Source organism: Alternaria hordeiaustralica (genome assembly GCF_023758085.1).
Source record: "Alternaria hordeiaustralica strain BMP 2776 chromosome Unknown scaffold_2, whole genome shotgun sequence".
Lineage (NCBI taxonomy): Eukaryota > Fungi > Ascomycota > Dothideomycetes > Pleosporales > Pleosporaceae > Alternaria > Alternaria hordeiaustralica.
Window position 1 is genome coordinate 1176888 of NW_026056774.1, and position 25619 is coordinate 1202506.

At 53.2% G+C, this 25619-nt stretch overlaps 8 protein-coding genes across 8 annotated transcripts; 2 read left to right on the top strand and 6 right to left on the bottom strand.

Annotated features, from left to right (window-relative positions):
• Positions 1-1429: 1429 nt before the first annotated feature.
• On the bottom strand, positions 1430-4955 carry J4E84_001853 (uncharacterized protein; the record flags this gene model as incomplete). Its single annotated transcript, XM_049384483.1, has 2 exons — positions 1430-4103; positions 4180-4955. 2 exons carry the CDS (start codon positions 4953-4955, stop codon positions 1430-1432), a joined length of 3450 nt encoding a protein of 1149 aa, XP_049247839.1.
• Positions 4956-6490: 1535 nt separating this feature from the next.
• On the bottom strand, positions 6491-7499 carry PCA2 (putative proteasome subunit alpha type-2; the record flags this gene model as incomplete). Its single annotated transcript, XM_049384484.1, has 4 exons — positions 6491-7215; positions 7267-7317; positions 7384-7403; positions 7456-7499. 4 exons carry the CDS (start codon positions 7497-7499, stop codon positions 6491-6493), a joined length of 840 nt encoding a protein of 279 aa, XP_049247840.1.
• A 1196-nt stretch (positions 7500-8695) lies between these two features.
• On the top strand, positions 8696-8996 carry J4E84_001855 (uncharacterized protein; the record flags this gene model as incomplete). Its single annotated transcript, XM_049384485.1, has 2 exons — positions 8696-8845; positions 8895-8996. The coding sequence occupies 2 exons, from the start codon at positions 8696-8698 to the stop codon at positions 8994-8996; spliced, it is 252 nt and encodes an 83-aa protein (XP_049247841.1).
• Positions 8997-9612: 616 nt separating this feature from the next.
• J4E84_001856 (uncharacterized protein) lies at positions 9613-12642 on the bottom strand (the record flags this gene model as incomplete). Its single annotated transcript, XM_049384486.1, has 1 exon — positions 9613-12642. One exon carries the CDS (start codon positions 12640-12642, stop codon positions 9613-9615), a length of 3030 nt encoding a protein of 1009 aa, XP_049247842.1.
• A 1517-nt stretch (positions 12643-14159) lies between these two features.
• Positions 14160-16132, top strand: J4E84_001857 (uncharacterized protein; the record flags this gene model as incomplete). Its single annotated transcript, XM_049384487.1, has 4 exons — positions 14160-14508; positions 14557-15142; positions 15191-15486; positions 15549-16132. 4 exons carry the CDS (start codon positions 14160-14162, stop codon positions 16130-16132), a joined length of 1815 nt encoding a protein of 604 aa, XP_049247843.1.
• A 158-nt stretch (positions 16133-16290) lies between these two features.
• J4E84_001858 (uncharacterized protein) lies at positions 16291-18829 on the bottom strand (the record flags this gene model as incomplete). The annotated part of the gene is made up of 2 exons (XM_049384488.1): positions 16291-17023; positions 17391-18829. The coding sequence occupies 2 exons, from the start codon at positions 18827-18829 to the stop codon at positions 16291-16293; spliced, it is 2172 nt and encodes a 723-aa protein (XP_049247844.1).
• A 1119-nt stretch (positions 18830-19948) lies between these two features.
• Positions 19949-22100, bottom strand: J4E84_001859 (uncharacterized protein; the record flags this gene model as incomplete). Its single annotated transcript, XM_049384489.1, has 3 exons — positions 19949-21107; positions 21161-21627; positions 21675-22100. 3 exons carry the CDS (start codon positions 22098-22100, stop codon positions 19949-19951), a joined length of 2052 nt encoding a protein of 683 aa, XP_049247845.1.
• A 1317-nt stretch (positions 22101-23417) lies between these two features.
• Positions 23418-25267, bottom strand: J4E84_001860 (uncharacterized protein; the record flags this gene model as incomplete). The annotated part of the gene is made up of 3 exons (XM_049384490.1): positions 23418-23738; positions 23793-25159; positions 25222-25267. 3 exons carry the CDS (start codon positions 25265-25267, stop codon positions 23418-23420), a joined length of 1734 nt encoding a protein of 577 aa, XP_049247846.1.
• Between the last annotated feature and the right edge of the window lie 352 nt (positions 25268-25619).

Here is a 25619-nt window from a genome sequence, read left to right on the forward strand (position 1 = left end):
CGAGACTTTAGGGTCGTGTGAGCGCTGGCTCCCGTGTCGGAAGCAACAGATACTACAACCACGTATCTTTTACAAAGCCTAGGGTAACATATTCTCGCGCTTTCCATGGTAGTTGAAGCTAGAGTCTGTATAGCTCAGTGCTTGTATTGTAGGATGCAAGACTTACGTCTGGGTTTGGGGACTATGCTAGAGCACAGGCTTCTCGGAGCAAGTTCCTAAGCTGTCGACGCCAGACTCCGAACATACAAATCGAAGAAGGGATCAAACTACCTGTTTGGTCTTCGCAAGGCAGAATCATACCCTCGAGCACTCTAATGGCGCAATCTCGAGCCAGTGAGAACACTACTCGCACCGGGTGACTTCAGCGCTCCAAGCCGCCATACCGATCCGATGACTGACGCCACGGCCGAACTGACGAAGGAATATATCATCCAGCGGATATCTATCTTCGGAGGGAATTCAGGCAGAGGATCCAAAGCTTTTGGCTTCGTTTCGTTCTGTTTCCTCAAGCTGCATCCAACGCATAAACGCGCTTCAAACTTCCTCCTCCACAACCGTGCCGCACGGCTCGCTCGATGCGACAACCGCGACCCTCAGCCACGAACTTGGCTAATCGGGATAAATGCTATCGATAAGCGACGTATTTGTCATTGTAGAAGAGGAAGCATACCTTGGGTGGTAGGGATGAGTGGTTGACAGTGACAATTGGAAGACGAAATGGGCCGAATACCCCAGCGATTGGCAACACAGCTAGGAAGCTATAAGAGGGGGACATGGGAGTGAACAGTGGCAAAAGCTACTTTGCCGCTGGCGATAGGCACGAGCCGTCTTCTCGAGGCTGCACCTTTCCTCTGGTCAGGATGCTCGGCGTTGCCGACTCCAGACCACACCCTACACGTCTTGGCAAAGACTTCCTCGGAGATTTAACTCGTGAACGCCTCCTTTGATGTACGGCGCAGTACCAATCACAATCACCGTGCAAAGGTCATCGTCATTGTGCAAAAGGAAACAATGCGTTATCGTCTATAAGCGATAACTACCATTGGGCAGACTACGTCTCGGCAACGCCTCCGTATGCTAGAGGGGTATCTAGGATACTCTATAAGCGCTTGAAACACCGCAAATGGTTGTTACGAGACCTCAATTAGGTTCGAGGAAGGGTGAAAGGATGCGGGGAACCAAAGTATAGTCCAGAGGCACTGCCTCACTGCATGGGGGCCAAAACCGGTACTGACATGTTGACAGTCGTAGGCAACAATGAGCTTCTATGGAATATGATAGGCGTGGAAATATCCAGTGAGCCACAATCTACACAAGGGGCGGTAGAGATGAGAGTGTGATCAACCGGCTAGCAAAGACCAGTGCGTTATCATACGTGATAGGCCACCGTCTGTTCAGCACCCTCCAGCATGACTCCCCCCTCTACGCATCAAATCTCCAACATGACTCCACCGCCTTCTTCAGCATCGAAGAACTCATCTTCCTCGTCTGATTCGTCCTCCTCGGCTGCCGTCGTTGGTACAACAGCAACACCCCCATCTTCCTCGTCTTCTTCATCTTCCTCTTCTTCACCCTCTGCTGCCTTCGTTGGTACAGAATCATCAGCTGCGCCTTCAAGCAGCGCGATAACCTTCCAGGCAGCGATAGTCTCAGTCTGCAACCTCTTGACTCCCTCGACCACACCTCCCACATCCTTCCCGCCAATTCTCACCTGTACCCTATACCCCTTCTCCGGGCTACTCGCTCCTTTACCAGACTTGCCTTGGTCGCTCGTGACCCGGACGTACTTGATACCCTTATCCGCCGCAAGCGTGTTGATCCGCTCTTTCGGATGCCAGCAGTCCACACCATCCCGAAGAATGCGCTCGAGACATGGCAGGATACCCAGACGACGGACAAACTCCTCGCACACGGGGATGGAGCCCTGAGAATCGATGTAGAGGGCGCCGATCACGCTCTCAACTATATCAGAGAGAAACTTGGGTGGGTCAGTGAGCGAGAGCGCATGCCACGGGAAGCGGTTGTCGTGCGCTAGAGCTGTAGCGATCGCATGACGTGCCTCGTTATGTTGTTGCAGGGCTGCAGTCCGCCCGGCGATGAGCTCTGGGCTTGAAGATCGAAGGAACTGCCACAGAGCTCTATGATGCACTTCTGGCTGGAAGGTGGACTTGTTGGTCAACTCTTCCGCTACCGTAGTCTCGAACATACAGTAAGTCAAGAACGCCGCGTTTACCATTGCTGTTCGGACGCCATGCATCTTCCAATGCGGCAGCCTCGACTCATGAGCGTAGAGCCTCTTCGAGATGATGTAGTCGAGCACTGCGTCTCCTAGAAACTCAAAACGCTCGTACGAGCAGTGCACGTTTGGGCCGCGGAACGTAGAGTGGGTGAGAGATTCTAGTAGGAGGTCCTTCTTGTTGAACGTGTGACCAAGTAGCTTCTCCACCAGGGCCAAGTTTGTTACTGTGTCTTGAGAGGGGGCCGCGTTGTAGAGTATCTCGTTCGCTTCCGGGATAGGCGTCCATTTCTCTAGCGGTAGGAGAGCTTGCACACATGCGAACGCTTTGGGGAAGCCACCGACCAGATACGAAGCGCCAATGAGCGACTCTATGACGTCGGCGATGAGCTTCGATGACTTCTCTTGCTTAGTCGGCGGCGCGCTATCAGCGAGTGTATCACTAATGTATCGCGGCTTCCACTTTGCGCCGGTGAAGTTCTTGTAGAAGATGAACTTGTCTAAGCCCGCAGCAAGTGTAGCTCGTGCCAGGTAGCCGTTACTGACAAGCTTGCCTTTCTTCCCAGTGAGAATACCTTCGGGCATGATGAGATTTGCAGCCATCAGATGAAGCGAAGCGACGAACTTCAAAATACAGTCGCCAAGGAATTCCATCCTCTGGTAGTTGTCGCGCTTGTCAACCGCGGATGAAGTAAGTGCTGTGATGATGACTGGAAGGTCCGATGCCTCGAATCCAGCTGGCTGGAGAATCGTCGTTCGAAGTGTATCCGCGATCATGTATACCTCAAGCTTGTGCAGGATCGATGGTAACAACAAGCCCAGAATGGCGTATCTAGTCGGAAGAGCTTCAACAAGACATGATGAAGCTAGTAGACTCTCTACTTTGGTATACGCTTCGCTCTTGTTTGCGTTCTCAAATACCGCATGTAAAAAGTCTCGACGTTTGGGCAAACGCACAACTTGTATCAGGGTTTCGTCAATGCCTGTCAGGTCTGGGGACTCTGGAAGCTCGATAGACATGGGCATGAACTTCCGGAGGTCTCCTTGCAAGGAAGTCAGACCCCAGTTCGATATGTCCAGGTTTCCTTGAGCCAGAATTTTGGATGCTGGGCGCTGGCCTTCCGTTGTCGCATTCCATTCGTAGAGCTCGTTCTCTGTCATCATATATCCCGATGAGTCGCATGGAGCAAGTAGACAGAGAAAGTCGTCGACCCCTTTGATGATGTGTGCTCCGAAAACCGAGCGCAAAATCTTCCACGTGATGGAGCGTAACAGATCAATGTCGATGTCGACCAAAGATGCACCGTAAAGAGCGGAGGTTGTAGCAGTGTACTGCTTCGATTCGTTCCAGTGCAGTAAGATATTAGAAATCTCATGCATGGAAGCTGGTGTTAGTAGTATCATGCGCATCGGTTCCTCCCCTGGCGTCTTCACCTCAAGCAAGGTGCGGTACCATAAGTCAGGTTCGCATTCATGAGATTGCGCAACCACCGCCCACGGATCGAGAGTTTGAGAAACAGGTACAAGGGATGGGCGATCGTCTGGAATCTGGTATTGGGCCGCGTTGTCGTCTCCCTCTTCTTGGACGGGGAGTAGATTCTCGTTTACCAATCCGTGCAGGTAAAGAGCCTTATATGCCTCGAAGGCAGCGTCTTTCTGAGCCATTCGCTCGGTGCTCCACGACTGCAGACTCTTAGCTTTCCTTACAGTAGGGTCAACACAGATTGGTAGCGTGATGGTAGCAGTGATCCGCCCCAGGGTGTTGGTAAAGTCGATTTCAGGTCGCGTGTCGACGTAGGTGTTGCCCCCTAAGCGCGCGCAGAAATGGTAGAGATGTTGAGCCGCGTTTTCCAGAGTCAACAATGCACTAGTGTCTCCAGTAAGTGAAGGCCGATGGGGCAAGGTACGAAAGCAAACGCTGCTAGTAAAGACTTCTCACTCACCCGGTACCTGGGACACTGAAGTAGCGCTCACCCACCTCGTCCTTCTGTTCTGCCTCCTGAGCCACCTGAACTTTGCGTTTATCGTCTTCATACGCTCTCCTCATCTCAGCCTCAAGCCCTTGCCACGATGTTAAAGATCGTGCTTCGCCAGTATCTGGGACGAGGATGAAGTAACGCGACTCCTGTCGCCTCGCTCTTCCGCGTCGCTGAACAAAGCTTTTCAGATTCTTGGGTCTTTCGAAGCATACCACGAGATGGCAACTAGATACGTCGACACCTTCTTCAAGAACAGTTGTCGCCAGGACGAGATTAATGACCCCAGCACGGAAGTCGTCGAGCGTGGTTTGTTGGTTGGCTGGTTCTGCCAGAGCGCATACGTTTGTTTTGCGTTTGCTTGTCTGCGATGTACCGACGAATGTCCCTACCCGCAACAGATCCTTGGTTCGTGGATGGCATGCTAAAATTTCAGCAATTGATGCTACCCAGACTCGCTGTTCAATGAATACAAGACCGGTAAAGCCTGGGGTGCCATTGGCTTCAGCGACCAGAGTGTCGATAAGCTTTTCAACTTTGTGGGACATCTTCTCGATGATGGTAGCAGGTGAAGGTGCAGGGTCCTGAAGGGGAAGGCCTTGGAATATGCTCAGTAGATGTTGTCGCTCATTGGTGGTCAAATCCAGTAGCTGCTGATCCGACCCTTGAGTTGTCTTTTCGAATTTGCCAATGCATTGATGTACGTAGTACTCCATTGCTGAGATTCCGAGCTCGTCTGCCATGGCTTCCGCTTTTGAAACCAGCTGTTTCAACTGGTCGAGGCAATAAGTCTTATTGCTGTTCCACAGCTTGTTCAGCTGGCGAGAGACATCAAAGCCATGCTTTTGTTGGTCCAATAATGCGACGACGTACGGATCCTTTGCAAGATCATACGTGAGTAATGCATGCTGCAGCGCGAGAAGTAGTTGAGAATGCTGTTGCCCTGGGACGTTTGACGCGTAGTTGACCTGAAGTAACTCCGGTCTATGAACATGCCGTATGAGTTCGGACCTATGAAGCTTTGGTGTTCTTACGGTGGCGTGCAGGTTCCGCTCTATCTCCCTACAAAGATCAGAATAGTATTCGCGTCCAAACAAGCCAAACTTACTGGAGACCCTGCTCGGTAGCTGCTGCTTTCATAACAGGGCTCGCACTCAGCCCAAGAACTTTAGGCAGCGACTTGCCACTATTATCCAATTGAGGCATATAGAAATTGGACATGATCAAATTTGCTGGGTGCTTCAAAGTACAGTGATGCGCTACAGAATGTTAGCGGGGCCTTTTCTTGTCAACGCAAGAGACTGGCCTTCGTCAAAAATCAACAAAGCCAGTTTGCCCAGCTTAACAAATCCGTGTGTGAGTGCGTCAAGCAACACCCTGAAAGCGCGTTAACGGGCGCGTGTGGCTTCCCTTGTGCCCAGGCTGTGGACTTACTGGTGTGTTGAAATTACGATGCGGATGTGATCCAAAACGCTGTCCCACTGCGCCTGAGTGGTCCAGAGATCAACGTCATCTCTTCCGCAAAGCAATTGGTATCCGAGTCCAGGTAGATGAGACTGGAAGACCTCATGTTGCTGCTCGCATAGTGTAACTGTGGGTGCTAGAAACCAGACGATCTAAAATGCGTCCCGAATTCGGTGAGATGAAGTTTAGTGTGGGGACTTAGCGGCAGGTATCCGTACCTTGTCGGGCTCGCACGTCTCCAACTCCGCTCGTGTCCGTTCGATGGCTCTGCAGACTTGTCAGTAGGATTCTCTCATAGCGAAAGTCTTCTACCCACATGTGCGTCTTTCCTGAGCCCGTGTCCATGACCACAATGACGTTGCCGTTCATGCTCTCTTCCACCATCTCAGCCTGATAGCCTCGCAGTTGGAACGCCTCACTGGGCACAGCAGGAGGGGCTTCAGCATCGTTATCATCTTGCATTGGTGAATCCATTTGTAAATCGGTATGATGCGATACAAGTAAAAAAGCGTTGATAGTCACCAACTTGGTGTTGGGTCTCAGTGCTCAAAGTCGACAGGGTGCTAGCTTGGCCGTGTTCTGACCGCGGACAATCGAAATGCAGAACCCCTCGCATGCTTCTATCTGCTCTCGTTGTTGCACAAACAACCCAATTGGGTTTGTCGCGTCACTGTCTACGAACCAATGGGATCAAGTATTAGGCATTTCAAGACATCATTTTCGTAAATGCTACATAAGTCGCTTCATGCCCTTAGCACCAAGTCCATCTGTACCGACTCGGAGCAGGATGGTGCTGTGTCATAACCTTCTACCTCTACAGGTTGGTGAGGTAGTCCTCAACTTCAGACGGGCTCAACTTCCTGAATCGCGGTCCGACGGCTCCCTCGACACCCTCGGTACCAAGCAGCCTCTCCTCTGGCGGTCCGACAATGCCAATCTCAACGGTCTCGCCGTTCATCTCTCCTTCTATGGTCTCCTTGAGGGTGAGCAGGGCGATATGGATGGCGTCTTCGAGCTCGAGACCGTCGGTGTAGCGCTTCTCCAAGAAGGTCTTGGCGCTTGTCGCGCTCTTTCCTATGGCTGTCGCCTTCCAAGGGAAATAACTGCCGCTGGGGTCGACCTGGTACAGACTGGGTCCGCCCTTGAGGATTCCACCAGTCTTTCCGCTGACCTTCTTCTTCTCTTCGCTCGTCTGCTCTTCGCTTTTGCCTTCGGCCTCAGGCTCAATACCATCGTCCCATCCAGCAATCAGCAGACTGACACCGTACGGCCTGACACCACCAGACTGTGTAGCCTCCTGCATCACTCGCGCCACATCCTGTACTAATATCCTTGTAGGTGGGTATTCGTTGTAGACGCGCTTGTAGCCGGTATGTGAGACCTTGCGAGCCTTGTCGACGAGAACGCGGTAGTCAGGACCCATGCCCGAGTAGACCATACCGATGTTGGGTGTTATGAGACTGATCTTTGATGACGATTGCGAGTCGATGAGCGGCGATGACGATTTCTTCTCGGTAGCGAGGACAATGCCGTTGGTGGCTGCGAGCTCTAGTCAGCGCTGTTGGGGGGCTAATGAACGATATAACGCACCCTTGATTCCTAGTGAGGTAACACCCTGGTTGACGGCGTTCAAGGCATACTCTGTTCAGGTATTAGATGCGGTCTGATACAAGAAGGCGGGAGTCGCCATATCCCTGGGCCGCGTACCGATTTGTACCAGCTTTCCGCTACATGAATGTTAGCAAACATGTCGTGCGTAATCGATAGCGCAGTGTTTACCTGGGGGAGAAAGTGGTGAGGGAGAAGGAGTATCGGTCCGCCATGACGGTTGCTTGACAGAATCTAGAGGCGGTATATAGGAAGGGGCGTAGTCGGCGGCGGGAGGACGTTCAGTGGGGTTGGTAGACGACGCGGGTACTGGAGGCGATCTGCTAGAGCTCCAGGCTACCCAGAGCTTCGTCGCCGGAAGCGCCAAGACCGGCGCTCGGCGTAACCGCAGCTCCGGTTTGTCTGAGGAAGCTGCAACCCCGAATTCTTTGAGCTTCCAGAACTGCTCCTCTGCATCACCACCACGTCTACAATATCCTGCCACCGTGTCCCTAGTGTCATACCGCCCAAGGAGGCGGTGTCGGAACATGATCCGCACTACCGAGACACTTAAGTTGGCGAATGTCTTCCCCGCGGCTTCCTGATTGATCACTTCGTCATCTCATGCCTACCCACATGCTATATTACTGGTAAGAGCTGCATTAACCTCCGCCTTGTACCTTTACAGTTTCACACCCCGCCATGTCTTCTTCGTCCGGATATCAGGCCATGCCAGGCTGGTACTGGCCTGATGACGCGCCCAAGACAGAACCCGCCCACGCGACATCCTCCTCCACAGGTTCCACATCGCAACCGCCACCTTCAGCCACCTCCAATACCAGCGACAACTCTTCATCGCAGTCGCGCAGCTCAAGACGTACCCACTGGCCGCCCAGACAATGCAGAATCTGCCTCGAGACAGTTCAGCCGACATTCAATGTTCCCTCACAAAGCCTTCCTGGCTTCTTACAGTCGTCCAACGTTGTGTACGAAGATGAAAGTGGCCGTTTGATCCGCCCGTGCATGTGTAAGGGATCATCCAAGTATGTCCATGAAGCTTGTTTGCAAGCTTGGAGGCATGCAGATCCTAGCTATGGGCGTAGAAACTACTGGCAGTGTCCGACTTGTGGCTTCAAGTACCGACTTGCGCGTTTAGGAGTTGGGCGCTTCATAGGCAGCGCTGGTATGTATTCCATTTCACTATAACAGAGCAGTGCTAACATGGACTATAGCTGCTCAGGTTGGTTTGACTGCCATTATATTGATATCCATCGTGTTCATCCTCGGCTTCGTTGCAGATCCTATCATCAGCCTATATCTGGACCCATGGAGCTTGTTTTCCCCCTTTTCCTCGTCGGAATCTGACTACGCTTATTACTACGAGGATGAGTCGGCCACTTGGTACGAGCACTTTGCGAAGGGCTTCGCTAGCATGGGTGTGCTTGGTTTCTTGAAAGTCCTCATCGCCAGTCCACTATCTTACTTCAGGATTGGCGGCGGTCGAGGTCGGACGACTGGTCGAGACAGATATGAACAGGTCAGCTGGATCATCATCCTCATCGGTGTTGGCACATTCCTAGCGGTACGTGGAAAGCGATTGACATTATTGTGAACATGCTGACAATGACCAGGCAGTATACAAAGGAGTCCGTGTGTGGAGTCGCCGAACGCTTGAGAAAGCTGGCGAGCGTGTCATGGATGTCCAAGGTGACAATGACGACGATGACGAATAGCCATGACTGAAATGCATGCAGTCGCTTTCCGGTTCTCCTCCACTCAATGCTTGGTTCTACCCTTTCCAAATTCCGCACTTTCTTAAATTGCCACAAGTTATTCCTCAATACTGTGTCGATTAGTCTACGTGCGAAGATCGAACCAGCCCACGACCTCCATATCGACATTGCGCGTTTTGTGCTCGTCGGCTTTGTGGAACGTGGAGCTACCTGCCATTGGCACTCATTTCGTCTACCTTGCCTGCTCCTGGAGCATCCTCTCTGTGGCTTGAACGAAAACAGGCCTTTGGCACATCTTATGAAAACTTGTAATGAATTAATTCTTGGGAATCACAAATGAAATCGCGCGCCCCCTTCATCACTTGCTAGTGACGCTGCCATCTATGAATCCCAAATAACGCCATGGGGTATGTACCTCAGCTAAGATATGCTGCGAAGCCTGCCCGTCTATAATGGCATTGCTCTGCGATACCATACGCCCAAACCAAACCGAACCAAACTGTACCAATCCGATCCAACCGTGAACAAACGAGAAAAAGTACAATACAATATATAGGCCCAGGGTATCAATGTAGAATATTAAAAGCCACCTCTTCTCTCTCTCTTTTTCTTTCACCTAGTGATCGCCCAAACCGGGCTTACCACCCTTCATAAAGACACGCTTGGTCGCACCAACCTTGCCTAAATCACCAAATTCTGTCTTCTTTCCCCCTACAGCGCTGCCAGGGCGACTGTCACTCCTACTGTCGGTGCGCTCGAAATTTGGATGGCTTGAGGTAATGACGTTGTTACTCACGGTGCGAGCCTGCTTCATCATGCCCTCAATCCACTCCAGCTTCTCGCCGCTGAGATCCAATTTCTTGGCTGATGGGCCTGCCATTCCGACTTCCCTACCCTGCCAGGAACTACGAGACGAGGTTGTCGAGGGTATCGTCGGGTCTTCAGTAGTGGCACTTGGTGTTCCAGGAATAAAGCTGGGCATCGGCGGTGGCGCTTCGTCGCTTGTAAAGGCTAGACCAGATGACTTGACAGGTGTGGTGGATGGGCTGGCCAGGGGAAAGCCAACGCTGATGCGTCTTTCCATCTTACTCGCCCTGCTGTCAGGTCTCGTCGGCGAACTATCGGGGTTCTTCACCTCCAGACCCAGTACCTCAAATTTGCCTTCGCTTGCTGTCCTGCGGCCATGGTGCTCGGCGTACTGGCGCAGGTACTCGCCTAGGTCAGACCAACCACCACCGACACGCACCATGACACGCTCGCCATTCTCGCCAACGCGGCGGATGAACAACTTGATCGGCTGTTCTTTGCCAGGTTGTGTGAGATGATACAGTTTGATGTCGTTGTCGCCTCTCGCAGCTGCAGCCGACCTCCGTCCTGAAGTAGCGTTGTTCAACTCGAACTCAGTCTTTGCAGGGGACAGTGTGAGCTCAGGAGACTTGAGGCCGCTGACTGAGCGAGCTGCGCGTAGATATCCACGACTGCTTTTCGCGAGAAGGCCACGCGCCGACTTGACTTCGGGCGCATCGGGGCCGGGGCCTGACCTAAGCCTAATATGGGCGGGGATAGTCGTGAGGATGTCGGAGATCTTTCGCTCAAGTTCTTCAGCGCTGTTGTTAGCTTTCTGAGCAAAGTGCGTCGGTGGCCATGGAGCGCTTGATGTGTCATCAGCGGTGGTAGTAGTCTTGACTGGTCGACGCTTCGCCATGGCTGCATTCAGTTCGGGGCGTGGCGCTCTCATAGAACGATTAGTGGCGTTTCGGACTGAAGGAGACTCCTCGATGGTACTAGGTGGGCTTGAATCAGGCGACATATCTGTGGACAGCGAACTAAGACTGCCCCTCCATGATCGCGGCGTTTGAGGAGGCTCCATAACGGGGCTGTCCTGTCCGTCGTTCTTTGTGATCGTGGGATTGCCGAAAAGCGCCAGAGGTTTGGGCCTGCCTTGTAAAGATGCTTGGGATGAATGGTCGTCAGTCTCTGTATGGATGGCGACTTCTTCGGGGCCTTCATCAAGATCGTACTGTACAACAGTGTCGCCTTCTTCGAACTCCGAGTCTTCATCATCAGAGGCCGGTCCTGGTTCGAAGCTCATCTTCTCTAGATGTGTGGTCGCAGTAGGGGACTTCGATGGTGACGCGAAACCTTGTGCCAGCTCGTGTTCGGTAGCATCGGTCTCACCCGAGACTTGTCGTGCGTTGCTGGAGCCGATGGAGGTATGAAGTGTTGAGTTGCTGCTGCTCGATGCGTTCATGGCATAGTCTCCAGAGAAGATCCCACGCTGGGGCGCACTGAAGTAGTCATCCTGCATGGCGTTGTGGCGGCTGCTCTGCGAAGCAAGCTTCGGTGGCGGCGATTGGAGTGTAGATGCGACAGAGTCGATTCGAGCATTGAGAGCATCCAATCTGGACGTAGTAGCGGATTGCACAGCCGCAGTGGGTGCGACAATGGACACATCGTTACCAGCATTGACTGATGAGGATGCTGTTGTCAACACCCGCTCGCCGCTTGTATGCGCAGTCGTACCCGCATCGACCTCTGGTTGTAGCGCAGGTTCAGGGGCGCCCTTCTCGGTAGTGTTAAAACCTTCCGCCTGTCTCCGAACCTCGAGATCGATTATCCTCCTTCTTGATTCGAGTTTCCATTGCCCATAGTCAGCCTCTGTAGTTTCAAAGACGTCTATCCAGTGCTCGGGTAGAGTGTCCTCCTGTCCTTCGAGTGTATCGAGCATCTTGTCTAGTTGCCTCCCCAAGTCACTGACCTTCTGATGGAGCACGAGCGATATGGTATCTACTGCCTTCTTCCACTGCTCAAATGCAGCGTCGGACGCGTCTGCTGGTGCCTCGATGGCATCCCAGCCTAGCCGCATGGCTTCTTGCGCCGTATCGAGTTCGCCGGTGTAACGCGGGGCTTCGCGGAGGATGGAGACGCGGGCGGTCCACGTGCTTAGGCGGGCTTTGAGCTGGGCGTGGTGCGGTAGGGCGGATAGGAGGGTCTGAGTGATGAGAAAGGAGAAGTCGTCCATGACCTTGTAGTGCTGGCGATTGGCCTCGTAGCCCGCAGAGGACGGCCTCGACCTGCCTGCCGGGTGCATATCCAGCACGTGCTCCTTCAGCTCTTCGACGTCAAGCTTGAGCATCTCGTCGGCGATGTCGTCGAGGCGCGCCTCGTGTTGCTCCACCTCGACCGACAGCATCGAACCCCAGTACTCTAATGGCGGCATGACATTGCCCATGTCGGAACCGGCGACGTGCTCCCTGATGCGCAGCTCGATGCTTTTCCTCCTCTGCTCGCGGACCTGGGCGCTGGGCTGCTCGAAGCTGCCCGACCACCCCCATTGCTCAATCTCGGCGCACCATATCTTCAGCCGCTGCGCAGCCTTTGCGACGCGCGATCCCAAGTCTCTCTCGGCGGCGGTGAGAGTCTCGATGCAGGAAAACATTTTGTATTCGTCGCGTGTTGTGTCGAACGGCATCGGCTTTTGTGTGAAGGCGCGGAGGGTCGTCTCGGGCGACAGGTCGCGGAGGCGGGTCTCTTCCGAGCTGCCATAGGTTCTGCCTCGTCTGCCGGCGGGTGACATGGCTGGTGATGGGACGCGACGGGGTGTGAGGGGCGGGATCATGCGCATAGGCGACCGAAAGACGTCCATGATGGCGGTTGGCAAAAGTTGAAAGAGCGACTGGTGACAAGGAAGGTACAAAGGAGACGGGTCTCAGACAGAGAAGGTGCGGCTGGCTTTGTCGCTATCAATGCGGCGGTCAGTAAATCGTGTCCTTTGTCTCCTTCCTGTTGCCGTCGTGTTTGCGCTGCCGGCAGCCCAATGTTTATTGACTGACGCAGTCTTCGCCGAACATCTTGCGCCGTGCACTCTTGCATTGGTTCACCCGCCTTTCGATATGACTAAGCCCAAAAGCGTGCTAGCCGTAGATCACTTTCGGACTCGACTCCTGCGCCCTCACCAACATTGCGCGTTATCGCATTGAGAATCTGAGATGGCACCTTGATGGACCGCAGAATACATATAAGTGAGATGCTCCGCTCATCGTTCCTAAGCTCTAGTTCTGTCTCTTCTATGCTGCCAAGTGCATCGCGGAATAAGGACGCGCCCATCACGCGTCTCCGCACTCCCCCGCATTCAACTTCACCCGGCCATCCTCTGCTCTGTGCCGTCTGCGCAGAACCATATTATACTTTCCACCACCGTTACTTTTCTTCGGACGGCTTTCGGGTCAGCCTCTGGCGACGTGCACGGAACGACGGCGTCGGTATGCGCGCTTTTCCGATCTGCTATCTGACCGTCAGATTTTGACCGCAGAAGATACGTGCATCGAAGCGGCATCTCTTCCTCATTTCAGAAGCTACCCCACCACCTATATCGTCATTGCTCTCTGCCAAGCACCTTAATGCTCCGCCCCGCGTTCATATCTCTTCGACCTTCCGGAGTGCGTTAGCCAGTTGCCTGTATACCTCGCGGTTACGCAGTGCCTGCGTCCAGCTACAGCTACCCGCATGTCGGGATACGATGGCACGAGAGAGCAGGGAACTCGCCAGGTTCACCTGCTCTCAGTAGAAGCAGCTATCCTCGGAATGGAAGCCTTGACGTTATCGTACCGAACGCCGACGGAACTGCCTGCAAGTACTTAAAGTACCATGCAACCTATCGTTGTTCGGTACCCTTCTGCCTCTGTGAAGTGTGCATTTGTCAGTCAATATGAGAACAGCACTTCTAGCACTCGCTGCCATTGGCGCTCAAGCCTGTCAGCGTGAACGTGCATTCTTCCATCACCCGCATAAGCATGTCAAGAGACAATCCGTCTTCCCTCCAGCTTTGACGCCTAATGAAGAGATCTTGCTGAACTCGTTCGATTCCGTCTCGATATCGGAATGGTCATACTACTACAGTATGGCTCTCGGGCTCGATGCAAAGTGTATGCTAACAAAATGCAGCTCATGGCCAGCATTTGGCCGGTCAGAACGAGTCAATGGGTATTTGAAGCCATTCCCGGACCGATCCGATATGTAACTAATCCTTGACACAGCACAGTGGACGGCTGACAAATGGTCGGAATATGGCTTCACATCAAGGCTCGACGAATACTGTATGAAACTGATGATGATCGTTGCGGCAGGCACTAACAAGACGCAGATGTCTTCCTCAATTATCCCATGTCGAACTCGCTACAGCTTACCTATTCCAACGGTAGTACTTACACCCCGACCCTCCTGGAAGACGTACTGGAAGAGGACGAGACCACGAGCTATCCCAACAGTGTCCCCGTCTTCCATGGCTACAGCTTCACAGGAAACGCATCTGCAGAATACGTTTACGTCGGAAGAGGCCAGCAGGTCGACTTTGACCGCCTCGAAGCTCTTGGTGTCGAACTTGAGGGCAAGATCGCTCTAGCAAAGTACGGTGGACCATTCCGCGGGCTGAAAGTCAAGAATGCACAGGATCACGGCATGATCGGTGCTGTGATCTTTACCGACCCTGGTGATGACGGCAACATGACTGAAGGTGAGCTTATTTGGCCTCTTCCCAAAACTACCCATTAACAATTTCCAGCGAAGGGAGTGGCTCCATACCCCTACGGCGGAGCGAGGAACCCTTCAACCGTTCAACGCGGATCTGTCCAGTTCTTGTCTACGTATCCCGGCGACCCCACTACTCCAGGTTACGTCTCCAAGCCAGACTCCCCACGCGCAGATCGCACCGACATCACCCCGCAGATTCCATCACTGCCTATTTCCTGGATCGAGGCTCAACCGCTTCTCCAAGCCCTCAACGGCTTTGGAACCAACGGCACCGAGGTCAACAGGACGCGGTGGGTTGGTGCTATTCCCGGCGTAGACTACTTCACTGGCGAGGGATCCGGCGCATCGCTTTCAATGAGCAATGTAATGAACGACACCTACGGTACCATCTGGAACGCAGTCGGTATCATCAACGGTACGAACGAAGACGAGGTCGTCATTGTGGGCAACCATCGTGATGCTTGGATTGTTGGCGGTGCCGCCGACCCCAATTCCGGATCCGCTGTACTTATCGAGCTGGCCAAGGCTTTCGGTGCTCTTGCCGAGACAGGCTGGAAGCCAATGCGAACCATTGTACTCTGCAGCTGGGACGCCGAAGAGTATGGTCTTGTTGGAAGGTAAGACTAAAATGTTATATGAACGAGTCAGGGTACTGATAATCATAGTACTGAGTGGATGGAGGAGTACATTCCTTGGCTGAAGAACGCCGCCGTGTCCTACCTCAACATCGACGTCGCTGTCAGTGGACCAATCCCAGACGTTTCCGCAACCCCAGACCTACACGCCATCGCCACCAGCCTGATGAAGAAGGTCGTGTACCCCTACCGCAACGACACCGGTCTCACCATGTACGATGTCTGGTCGCACGAAAGCGGTGAAGTCGGTGTACTCGGCAGTGGTAGTGACTATACCGCTTTCCTCCACCGTGGTATCGCATCCATCGATATGGGTGCTGGCGGAGGTCAGTGACATTTCTGTACAAATTGTATGTGACAGATGCTGACTTCATACACCCATCTCTAGGTCCAAACGATCCCGTTTACCCTTACCACAGCAACTACGACTCCTACCACTGGATGGCCACGTTTGGAGACCCTGGCTTCGTCACCCACAAGGCGATGGGCCAGTTCCTCACTCTCCTCTTGTACCACATGGTATCCGATCCCGTCCTGCCCCTCGAGCCAGCAGACTACGTCTCAGAGCTGAACACTTATCTTGAAGCTCTGGAGACGGATATCAGCAGCAGCAACTTCACCGTTGACCTTACAAACCTCACTGCCGCTATCACTCAATTCGAAACCTCCGCCCAGGAGTTTGTCGATCTGAGAGATGAAGCTGTTGCTGCGAATGACACGGAGCTCATCACTGTGCAGAACCACAAGGCGAGGGACTTCTCCCGGGGCTTCACTTCGCAGGGTGGACTGCCCACCAGAGAGTTCTATCAGCACACTATCTTCGCTCCTGGACGCGATACAGGATATGCGCCTGTGACGTTCCCGGGTATCACAGAAAGTATTACGTTCGATCAGGACGCGGAGTTGGCGCAAGAGTGGGTGCAGAAGACTAGTGATGCGATTTTGGTGGCTGCTAGTATCCTGAAGACATAGAGAGTCGATCTAAACGCAATACTGCAATGACGAATTCGGTGGTAGTGGAGGGTGGAGGAGATACCCTAGTAAAGGCCTTGATAAGGAAGAGATAAGTCGTCAGTAGTAGAGAGAATAATGATAATGTATGCTGCAGACTCCAGACCTCACCTCTCCCTCTACTTCACAACAGCAAGCAAGAACCCATCGTAGGACTTCTCCCCCACCGTCTGCAACACCACACCCTCCAGCCTCTCATCCCTCCCCACATTCTCCACCACCCTCTTCGCCCCCGCAATCCTCGGATCATCCGTCTCTTCCGCTAACTGCCCCTTCCGCACCACATTATCCACAATAACACATGCACCCGCCTCGCACATACCCAGCGCTATATCCACATAGTTCCAGTTATTCTCCTTATCCGCGTCGATGAAGACGAAGTCGAATTTCGGCCTCTTGCCGTCTCTAGCCTGCTGTGCCAGAGCAGGAAGAACATCCATACCAGGCCCTTCTATGACGTCCACATTGTCTTCCAGACCCGCGGTCTGGATATTCGACCGTGCGACATTGGCGTGATGCATATCGACTTCGACGCTTATTACTTTTACGTTGGGACTGGATGTTGCGAGCCAGATGGTGCTGTATCCGCCCAATGTGCCTACTTCGAGGATGTTCTTGGAGCGTGCGAGGCGTGCGGTGAGTTGGAGGTATTTGCCTTGGGAGGGCGACACGGCGATGTCTGGGAGACCGGCTTTCTGGGAGGCGTCGAGGGCGTGTTGGAGGGCGGATTGGGAGGGGGACATGCGCGTGGAGGGGTGGAGGTGGCCGAACGAGTAGGTGTCAACTGCTGTCCATCGCGGGTCTTTTTCGTGGGACTGGCCTGGCTGCGGCATAGTGAGGATGCTGTTAGAGCTTCAGGATGGAGGTTAGTTGCTGGTTAGTGACGCGCTCTGGAGGCGCGGATTGACGCGTCTTTATAGAGAGATCATGTCGGTTCAGTCGGGCATGCCAGATGTGACTCGTATCTCATAATGCATCTGCCTAAGGAGCATTGAGCAGTCATTGGATGGCATCGAAGAGGGGTGGCGGATGAGCATTCAACCAGCTCGCGGAAGCTTGCTATGGGGCGATCTGATAAGCACAACTCCGAGCTTCGATCTCCGATATCGCCGAGCACACGCAAGCAGTCCACAAGGCAAGCACGCGAAGCAAGCAACATCAACAGAAGGAAAATAACGATTGTATCATTCAATACGCCTTCGCCATCTCACCTACATACTCATTGATCGCCTTCCGAATATCCACCTTCTTCACAGCCTGCAGGTCCTTCAACCTCGCGTGTGAAGCCTGGTGCGCGAGCCGTCGCGCTTCCGGGGGCAGGGGCGGAAGTCCTTTGTTCACGTCCAGCGATGTGACACGCGTTACGTGCTTCAATGGGCTAGGCCTGTACGGCCGGTGGAAACCATATGGCATGATGTTGGTGGAGTGAGTGCTGCAAGGCCTGGGTCTGCTGAAGCTAGAGTTGTGACTCCCTCTTTGGGGCTTGGTGTCGCTAGGCACGCTTTGGCTTGCGCGATGGCTGTTGAGAGTCCGCATGGCGTTGAGGATGTGAGCTGAGGTGGATAGATCTGGTTGGACGTTCGACGTGTCGGCTTGTTCCCTGAACGCAGGATGGCATTCGTTGGCTGGTATCTGGCTTGCGCCAGAAGCTCGCAACTTGGCATTTGAGAGTTTGGCTTGCAACTTCTGGTCAAACTTCCCCACCAGAGTGGTGTTCATTGTGGAGTGGGATGTTGTTCTGCTGATTCGCTTCCAGAGGCCTACAGAGGATTCCTTAGTACCTGGTGAGTTTGGTCGTGTGTTTTCTTGGAGGCTGTCGTATTTTCTCTTTGGCCTCAGCCAGGATAACATTGTAGGTCTCATCCTGGTGACCTGCATACCAATTTCCGCTTTCGAAAAGTCGACTGAGTCAGCTGATGAATCAGATGAGAAACATGATCGGGATATCTCATGGTCTTCGCTGGAACGTCGCTCATCAGACTGGTCTAGATCTTCGACATCATCCTGCCTGAGTGCCTGCTCCGTCGTTCCATCGATCCTCACAGTCTCTGGAGGATTCGGGGGTTGAGGTGGACCGTGGTGGCAGACGTCTATGCCGTTAGTCTTAAGAACCTCCGCTCCGCAGCTTGGCTCGCTGGACTGGACTCTATCGTTTCCAACGCCGCTCGTTGTTGACGCATGCCCTTCTTTCCCAAGGGTTGACACGTCCCATTCAACAACGCCCGATCGACGTACGGAAATCCGCCATGTTTTGTCGCGCGCGTCCGACTCTCCGACAGCTGTAACCTCTTCTTGCGCGACATCGTTCTCCGGGAGATCGCCATCATCGGGCACATATCGCGATACAAGCTCTGCAATGTCGTCGAAGCTCAGGTTCTTATTGCGGAGCAGGTAGGAGAACCTGAGCCAGTCCAAGTCGCTTGTCGGGCCGAGGGTGACCACCAGTGGCGTGCGTGGAGCATCAAGATGAAGGTCTTGGAGGTATTTATGTTGCTTTCCTGTTTCCGTGCGGGTGCACTTGTCGCTCTTAGACTTCGGCGTGGTATTCTGGTGGACCTCTAAAGCACTATCTTTTCGTCGACGACCTCCGCCACAGGATTCGCAATTCGCCCAGCAGCCAATGTCTTCACCATCGCCGCCTCCCCGAAGGGGCCACATGTCGCCGAAAGTATGGACAAACGGCGAAGGCGAAGATGCCGGCGACTCGACCTTGCGACGACCATCAAGAAACCTCACCACTCTGATAGAGTCATCGTCGTTACCGACGATCTCATTCATCAATGGCCATTGTTCCTCCTCTTCCCCTCCACAACAACTGATGCGTTCCAATTCTTTCAATGCAGCTTCGAACCCTGATCTAGCCTCACTGAGCAATCCTCGATCGGGACGCATCGTCTCTCCTTGGTAGACCGCTACGGATCTCACTCTTTCTCCTTTACCGCTCTCTTGCATCTTGCACCGCTCTTCACGTAACCTGATTGCGCACGGTCCGCACCGTACCAGCGTGTATATGGGCCAGTCTTTACTCTGTCCCTCGACTTGCTTTGGATCTATGACTGTATGTAAGACTCCCTTCTGGTCAGCTGGCTTTGAGACTTGAACGAACTCGTCAGGATGACCGCAGATATAGGCACGGCGAAAAGCGTATGGATATGCTGGGGGTGCAGCTATGTGAGTCGTTACAAGCTCAGTCTGCACTGCTACTACTAGTGGGTTCTTATCAGCCATGACTCCTGGTAGATAGTGGGGGGTTTGCCGCGGTACTACTCGGGAAATAACAAGAGTGAGGAATGACACATACAGTTGGATGTTGGTGTTGCAGTTTGTTGGCCACGCGGTCACTATGTTCGGGGCCGACACAACACGATTTGCCACCTCAACGACAACGACGCACCGCGCACCACCGTGACATAACAGTCAGTATGAAGAGCGGACTTTGCAAACATTTGAAGATGCAGCGACGTCAGTCGTCTTTGTGAGGCGTCGACGTTACGCCACACATCTCGTTCCGTCGATTTAGCGTCGTTCGGGATCACCGTGACTAGGGCTATGTAAGGGTTGAAAGGCTTTTCATTCAATACTATTGAACCCGCCGTAGCAAAGTTCATTATTACGCTGTAACAGGTAACGCCATATCGCCATGTCCATCTTTGTGACGCATCCGTCCCCCGGATATCGGATGTGCAAATGACGCTTCTCCAAAACGACAACGCCGCGCTTGCTAAATGACCAGAAAATTACAAGAAGATCTAGAACCACACCGTTCTCGATAACATCCTACGCACTGTAGTTTTGTCCCGTACTCACGGCTGCATATCCGGCTGGCGCGTGACCCATATATCCCTGGGGGGCCAGCGGATCGTGGCTTGACATCGGGGGGCTTGTTATCGGCGGAGTAGCAAGCGGCTCCATAGCGTAGCTTTGGGGCCGCGAGTGGTATTCTGTGCTTTGTGCCGTGAGTGGCACCATGTCTTCGGGTCGTGTGCTCCACCGTGCCGTATTGCGCATCTCTTCCAACCCCGCGTCGTGCGGCACATGCCCGTGTGCCGCACCCGTCTCGTGCACGGATCCATGAGGACTATGTCCGTGTCCGTGGTGTCCGGGCTCTTCGTACTCCAACGCATATGGTTTCCCGCTCTTTTGGAGTTTCCAGTTGCAGTAGATTGAGCTTAGCTTGTCGCTGACCAGGATGAGGAAGAGGAACACAACGCAAATTGGTAGGAGCGCAGGTGACTCAATGACGGCATGCAATCGCTCGGTGTCGGCCATCAAAGCTAACATTGCGCCCCCAACGCCGAGGGTAAGACTGCGGGTTATGATGGACGTAAAGTCGAAGAGGTCGGCTTTGTGACGGCGAATTAACAAAAGAAATATGATCAGACAGACGAGAAGGAGGCAGAACGACGACCAGAAGTAGAGATAGACGAGCTCGAATCCTTTGAGACCGACCTCGAGGGGACTGTAGTCCTTCAGTTTGTCGACTGGTATCTTCATGCCGAGACCAGTGTATAGGCCGTTGTTGAGAAGGTGAGATACGTTCTTGAGTGCTCCGGGCCAGTCGTCATCTTCCTCGCCCATGTTGTACTCGGTGGTGTTTTGCTGAGAGCAGATGTTTGTAGCGTTACCGACACTCCAGATGGCCGACTGAGCTTGATTGTAGAAGCTCTTGGTCTCATACTTGCTGTCGAGCTCGAAATACTCCAAAAGGTACTGCAGCTTGTCTTGTAGTTTTTGGCCGTCGAGATGATCCGTTTGGCAGTATTGGAGGATGGAAGTAGTAACTTTCCTGGTATTTTTAGCAACGTAGCGGGCCAGAGCAACTTGCTGCGAGCCTTCCACGACACCGACAATAGCAAGTTGAAAGGGAAAATGTAGCAGTGACCAGATTTGCTGACGAATGGTTCCATAGTGACCGTGGGGAAAGTTGTCGAAGTACCTGAGTGCTGTTAGCTCACATGCGTCATATCTTCCATACCTGCATATACTTACAGAGCCCAAATCAACACAAGAACCACGATGATGCACATGATTAAGAAGCATCCCTCGACTTCCAACCCGTGCTTCCCCATCATCCTGCTAACCGTCTTTGTGACACCAATTGCACCCTCGCCAATGACGATGATTGTCAACAAGCTCATGCGCTCCATCAAGTGGGTCTTTTTGAAACTCATCATGCGCCAGAAGCACGATATAGCAACGACTGCGATGGCTTCAAGCACCATGACGACGTACCAAACAAGGTAGACTAGGCGTCTACGATGATCGCCCTCAACCTTGAAGGCGGGTGTCATGCCAGCGAATGCACCCATACTGATCGCATAGACGGCGAACATAAGAATGATCGGGAGGTAGATCTTGGTGTACTTCGCTCTCCAGGTAAAGAAGAGTACCACCAGATATTGGATGGCGAGAAGACCGCGGCTTATGACTAGGGTGTAGCATAGGATACGGAAGTTCTATGGGACTTAGTATATCTTCTCCTCGATGTGGGTAATAAACTTACAGTGTTGTTTCCTTGGCCTTTCGCGCTCGCTGGGTTGAACTGACTTCCGACTAGCGCCAGACCGACAAAGACGATGAATTGAATCGTTTTGCACACGCGCTCATAGAGCGAATCCCGCGCAAACCGTACATCGTGAAGTGTGATCTGGAACCAACACGACCACAATATGCCAAAGAAACCGATGTATGCCAGCAGATAGTCGATGTCGGTAATAGAGTGGTAGGCTGTAAAAGTCGCAAGATTGGCAACGAAGAACAAATCGAAGAAAAGTTCCACGCTATTCGCTTCGTGCCGTTGAGAGAAGACGAGGTGTTCGTGATCGGCACCAACTAGCGGGGATTCGATAAACGGTGTTGTCTTGTGCAGCCGTCTCAGATGCTTTTCCGCATCAACATCGCGTTTGTGGCCGTGAAAAGTCCAGCCCATGATGCCAATTTCCCTCAAAGTCGATGGGAAACAACCACAACTCAACTCCAACGGTCAGGAAAGGAGCAGCGAGGTTAAATCAAAGACAGACGGACAAGACTACCAAGACAAATACGAGCTGCTTTCGGCGCCGCAGTGAGTCTTATGCAAATCCCAATTCGCATACTACACGCGACACGAGATAGCCCCGCAAGCTATGGCGCATGTTCTATCTTGGGGCTGGAGGCCCAGGCCGGCGAGTACGGTTCCGCCTTGAGTCCGCTAGCAACGGTACCAATAGCACCGCATAGCGGCGCGTTACACGGTGGGCGCTGGCGGAGCACGCATGGCGGGTTAGGTCGTGCTAAGCCGGAGGAAGCTTTCACCACCAAGCCTGCGCGGGTCGGGCTCAGCAGCAAGCCAGCGCAACAATGCTGACAACGCTATCGTGAATCGGAAGAGCACAGATGCTGGAGTACTGGTTGTAGCGTACGTCGGTCCAATCATTGCCTCCACGTGAGGCTTGGCGCGCTGGTGTGTCGAATTAGACGGTGTGGAAGATAGGAGAGTCAGCTCAGCCCTGAGATCCGTAGACGGGCCGCTAGCGGTGCAGGCGTCCAGCGTCGAGTCTATGGCGGAGGTGCATCGCCAGCTAGCCTCTTCGTAAGACGAAGTCATCGCTGCAGCAGTTGAAACGCATCTTTTTGTCGTGCATTGGTAGAGGTGCTGCAGTAACACTCGTACGCAGCTCACGATCACCCGTCCGCAGCCGGTCAGCTCGGCTTTCTACGTTGCCTCTACAGCCCTTTCGCATCCACAACCTCTTCTCGGCAACCATCAAACCTCACCAAGCCGGCGTTGCGCAGATATTACTTCCTCCTCGCTCCCGGTCTTACACATCCCACTCGCCCTCAAAATCTCACAATACTGGGCCGACCGTGGTACCCGATGATCCAGAGGTGCATGCTCATGCATCTCACGCCCCATCTTCAACAGCTCGCCTGATGTGCTTACATGAGGCCCGCTATTTGCAGACGGGAGGAACCGCAAATACAGCCATTCTGACCCCCATTCAGTAAGCATACCGAGCTTGCCTCACCCATGGGAAAATCTCACAGGTCGTCATATGTCCCCCGACATGGAAAACATTGTTTGCCTGTAGTCTCAGCAAGTGTCACAATGAATGTTCAAGAATATTGATAATGTATTGGCTGAAACCGCAACCAGCAAACGATTTCTAGATCCGCCATATGAACGCCGCGCTGATAGACAAGACAAGGTTTGGGGGGCCTTAGCCATGCAAGTATGCTGTAAAATGCACTAAGTACGATGAAGTCTTCACTTCCGTATCAGACCAGTCCGTTCATTCGCGCCCTCGCCAATCTCCTCCTCTTCATCTTCGTCTTCCATATCATCCTCGCTCCATCCTTCGGCTTCCAGTCCATCGCCACGAATGCCGAAGCTTAAGATGAAACCGAGGAGTGCGATACCAGCGAAAATACCAAAAGGCAAAGCTTCACCTTTGGGCTTCAGCTTGGTAGCGGCTGTGAAAAGCGAGCCTGACACGAACGGTCCAGCAGCGCGACCAGCAGCAGAGAGCGTCTGAGCGAGGCCATTCAGCGTACCGAGCACGTTGTGATTGGGTGCGGAGTTGGTGATCTGCATAATGTCAGCATCCGTAGAGCGCGTCATGTTGGAATTAGAGTAACTTACCATAAGGAGTGCAGCTGTCAGGCCGCCGACACCTGCAATCGTTTTGATAACCAGCACAACGCCGAGCTCAAACCACAACCAACCAGCACCCGTACCAATGCCCTTGTATCCGTTGCTCTCTTTGTAGCCCACAAACGGCATGAGACCGAAGGCTGCAATGAACAGCCCTAAGCTGACTCTGTACCCCATCTTGTTGCCCATCTTGTCTCGAAGCCTGCCAAATATGCCCACCTGGAACAGTATCGTTATAGCGCCTGCGAATGACAGAGATAGTCCGACAGCCTCAGGCTTCAGCCCGCGTCCGGTAGGTGGTTGCTCTTCCGCGAAGATCGGATACAGAGAATTGTAGGAGATGTTAGCGAGCTGGAATATGAAGTACGTTATGAGAAGCAGGACTGTGTCCCGGTTCAGGATCTCCTTCCGTGTAAGTTCGTCGCCGCTACTGTGTGGGAATAGTGTAGGCGCAGATTCCTCAGAGGCGTCGGATGCGTCGTCCTCGTCTACATCGTCCACACCACCGTGTGAGTTGTGGGTTTTGTGATTGCCTAGGAGGCGTCGTACGTAGGTAGGTCGCGTGGAGCTCGAGAACTGCCACATCCATGAGAACAAGTTGCCCAGTCTCTTTCCGAGAGGTGGCAGATTCTTGGCTTCTTCCAAACTCTCCTCCAAGAAGAGCATACACACTATCAGGTCTATCGCGAGGACGAGGGCCGAAAAGAGGTTCGGGAGGAGGTACGGGTAGGGATTCGACTGGCTCTTGTTGAACGGGTTCTGATAAAGCACCAAGAGTCCTCCTACGATCGGTCCCGTTATGCCACCGATACCGTAGACGACGGGCAGATAGGTAAATGCGCGCGATTGGTTGCTTCGATCCGTAATCTCGCCCAAACACGTCGACACAACGCCAGAGTTTCCGTTGACCAAGCCCATCAGGGCCTGCACGAGTATAGCTTGCCATAGCTCCCTGCAGAAGCCAAAGGCCAGAAAACAGCACATGGTCAAAAATGTGCCCGTGATTATTACCGGCTTTCGTCCGATCTTGTCCGATAACCAGCCCCAAAAGAAATTTGTTGTGAATTGTGCCAACGCGAAAGACGACGCGATGAGTCCGACGTATAGACCTGTCTGTCCATCCTTGACAGCGGAAAACGATTTCGTCATCTCAGGCAGATAAGGGCCTATTGAGTTGAGCGCGGTTTGCTCAGCGAGAGCTATGACAGCTAGCACGATGAGCTGCTTCGTCGGTAGGGGCTTTTCATGGTGGGTATGGCTGCCGTCTTCGGATCGGTTGCCATCTTGACCGGACGGGGCGTCAGATGGTGGTCGGCCGCGGGATTTAGGGGGGATAGTTGGGAAGGTCGTGTAATCTACATGGGGATGTACCAGTCAGTATATGTCTCCTATCTATTCCGTATAGGATGTTACCTACGAAGCGTTGACCTGCGCGCATCAAGGCCTGGCCGGGTTGATGGCATCGTCGCGGAATGTACTACCTCTGTGAGGCCGAATTGCTATAACGAGCTTTCGCATGCATTGGGGCGCAGGGCTGTTGCTGGTTATGTGGACACTAACGCGCAAGGCTACACAAGAATGTCAGGTAACTCTATAGAGGCGCGATTTGATGATGGGGTTCTCGAATGCAGGAGGCTGAAAGATACCGATTGCTGTGCAGATTTCAAGCTGGGATCACGCGCGGCTCAAGCTACGTCATTATCGCAGGAACCCGCTGGCTTGGCGCGAGATCTACATCCTCGATGCTGCCTCTCGATCACGTCTCTGACTAATCATTGTTTCCTTCACATCTTCTCTTCATGTCGACCTCGTCTT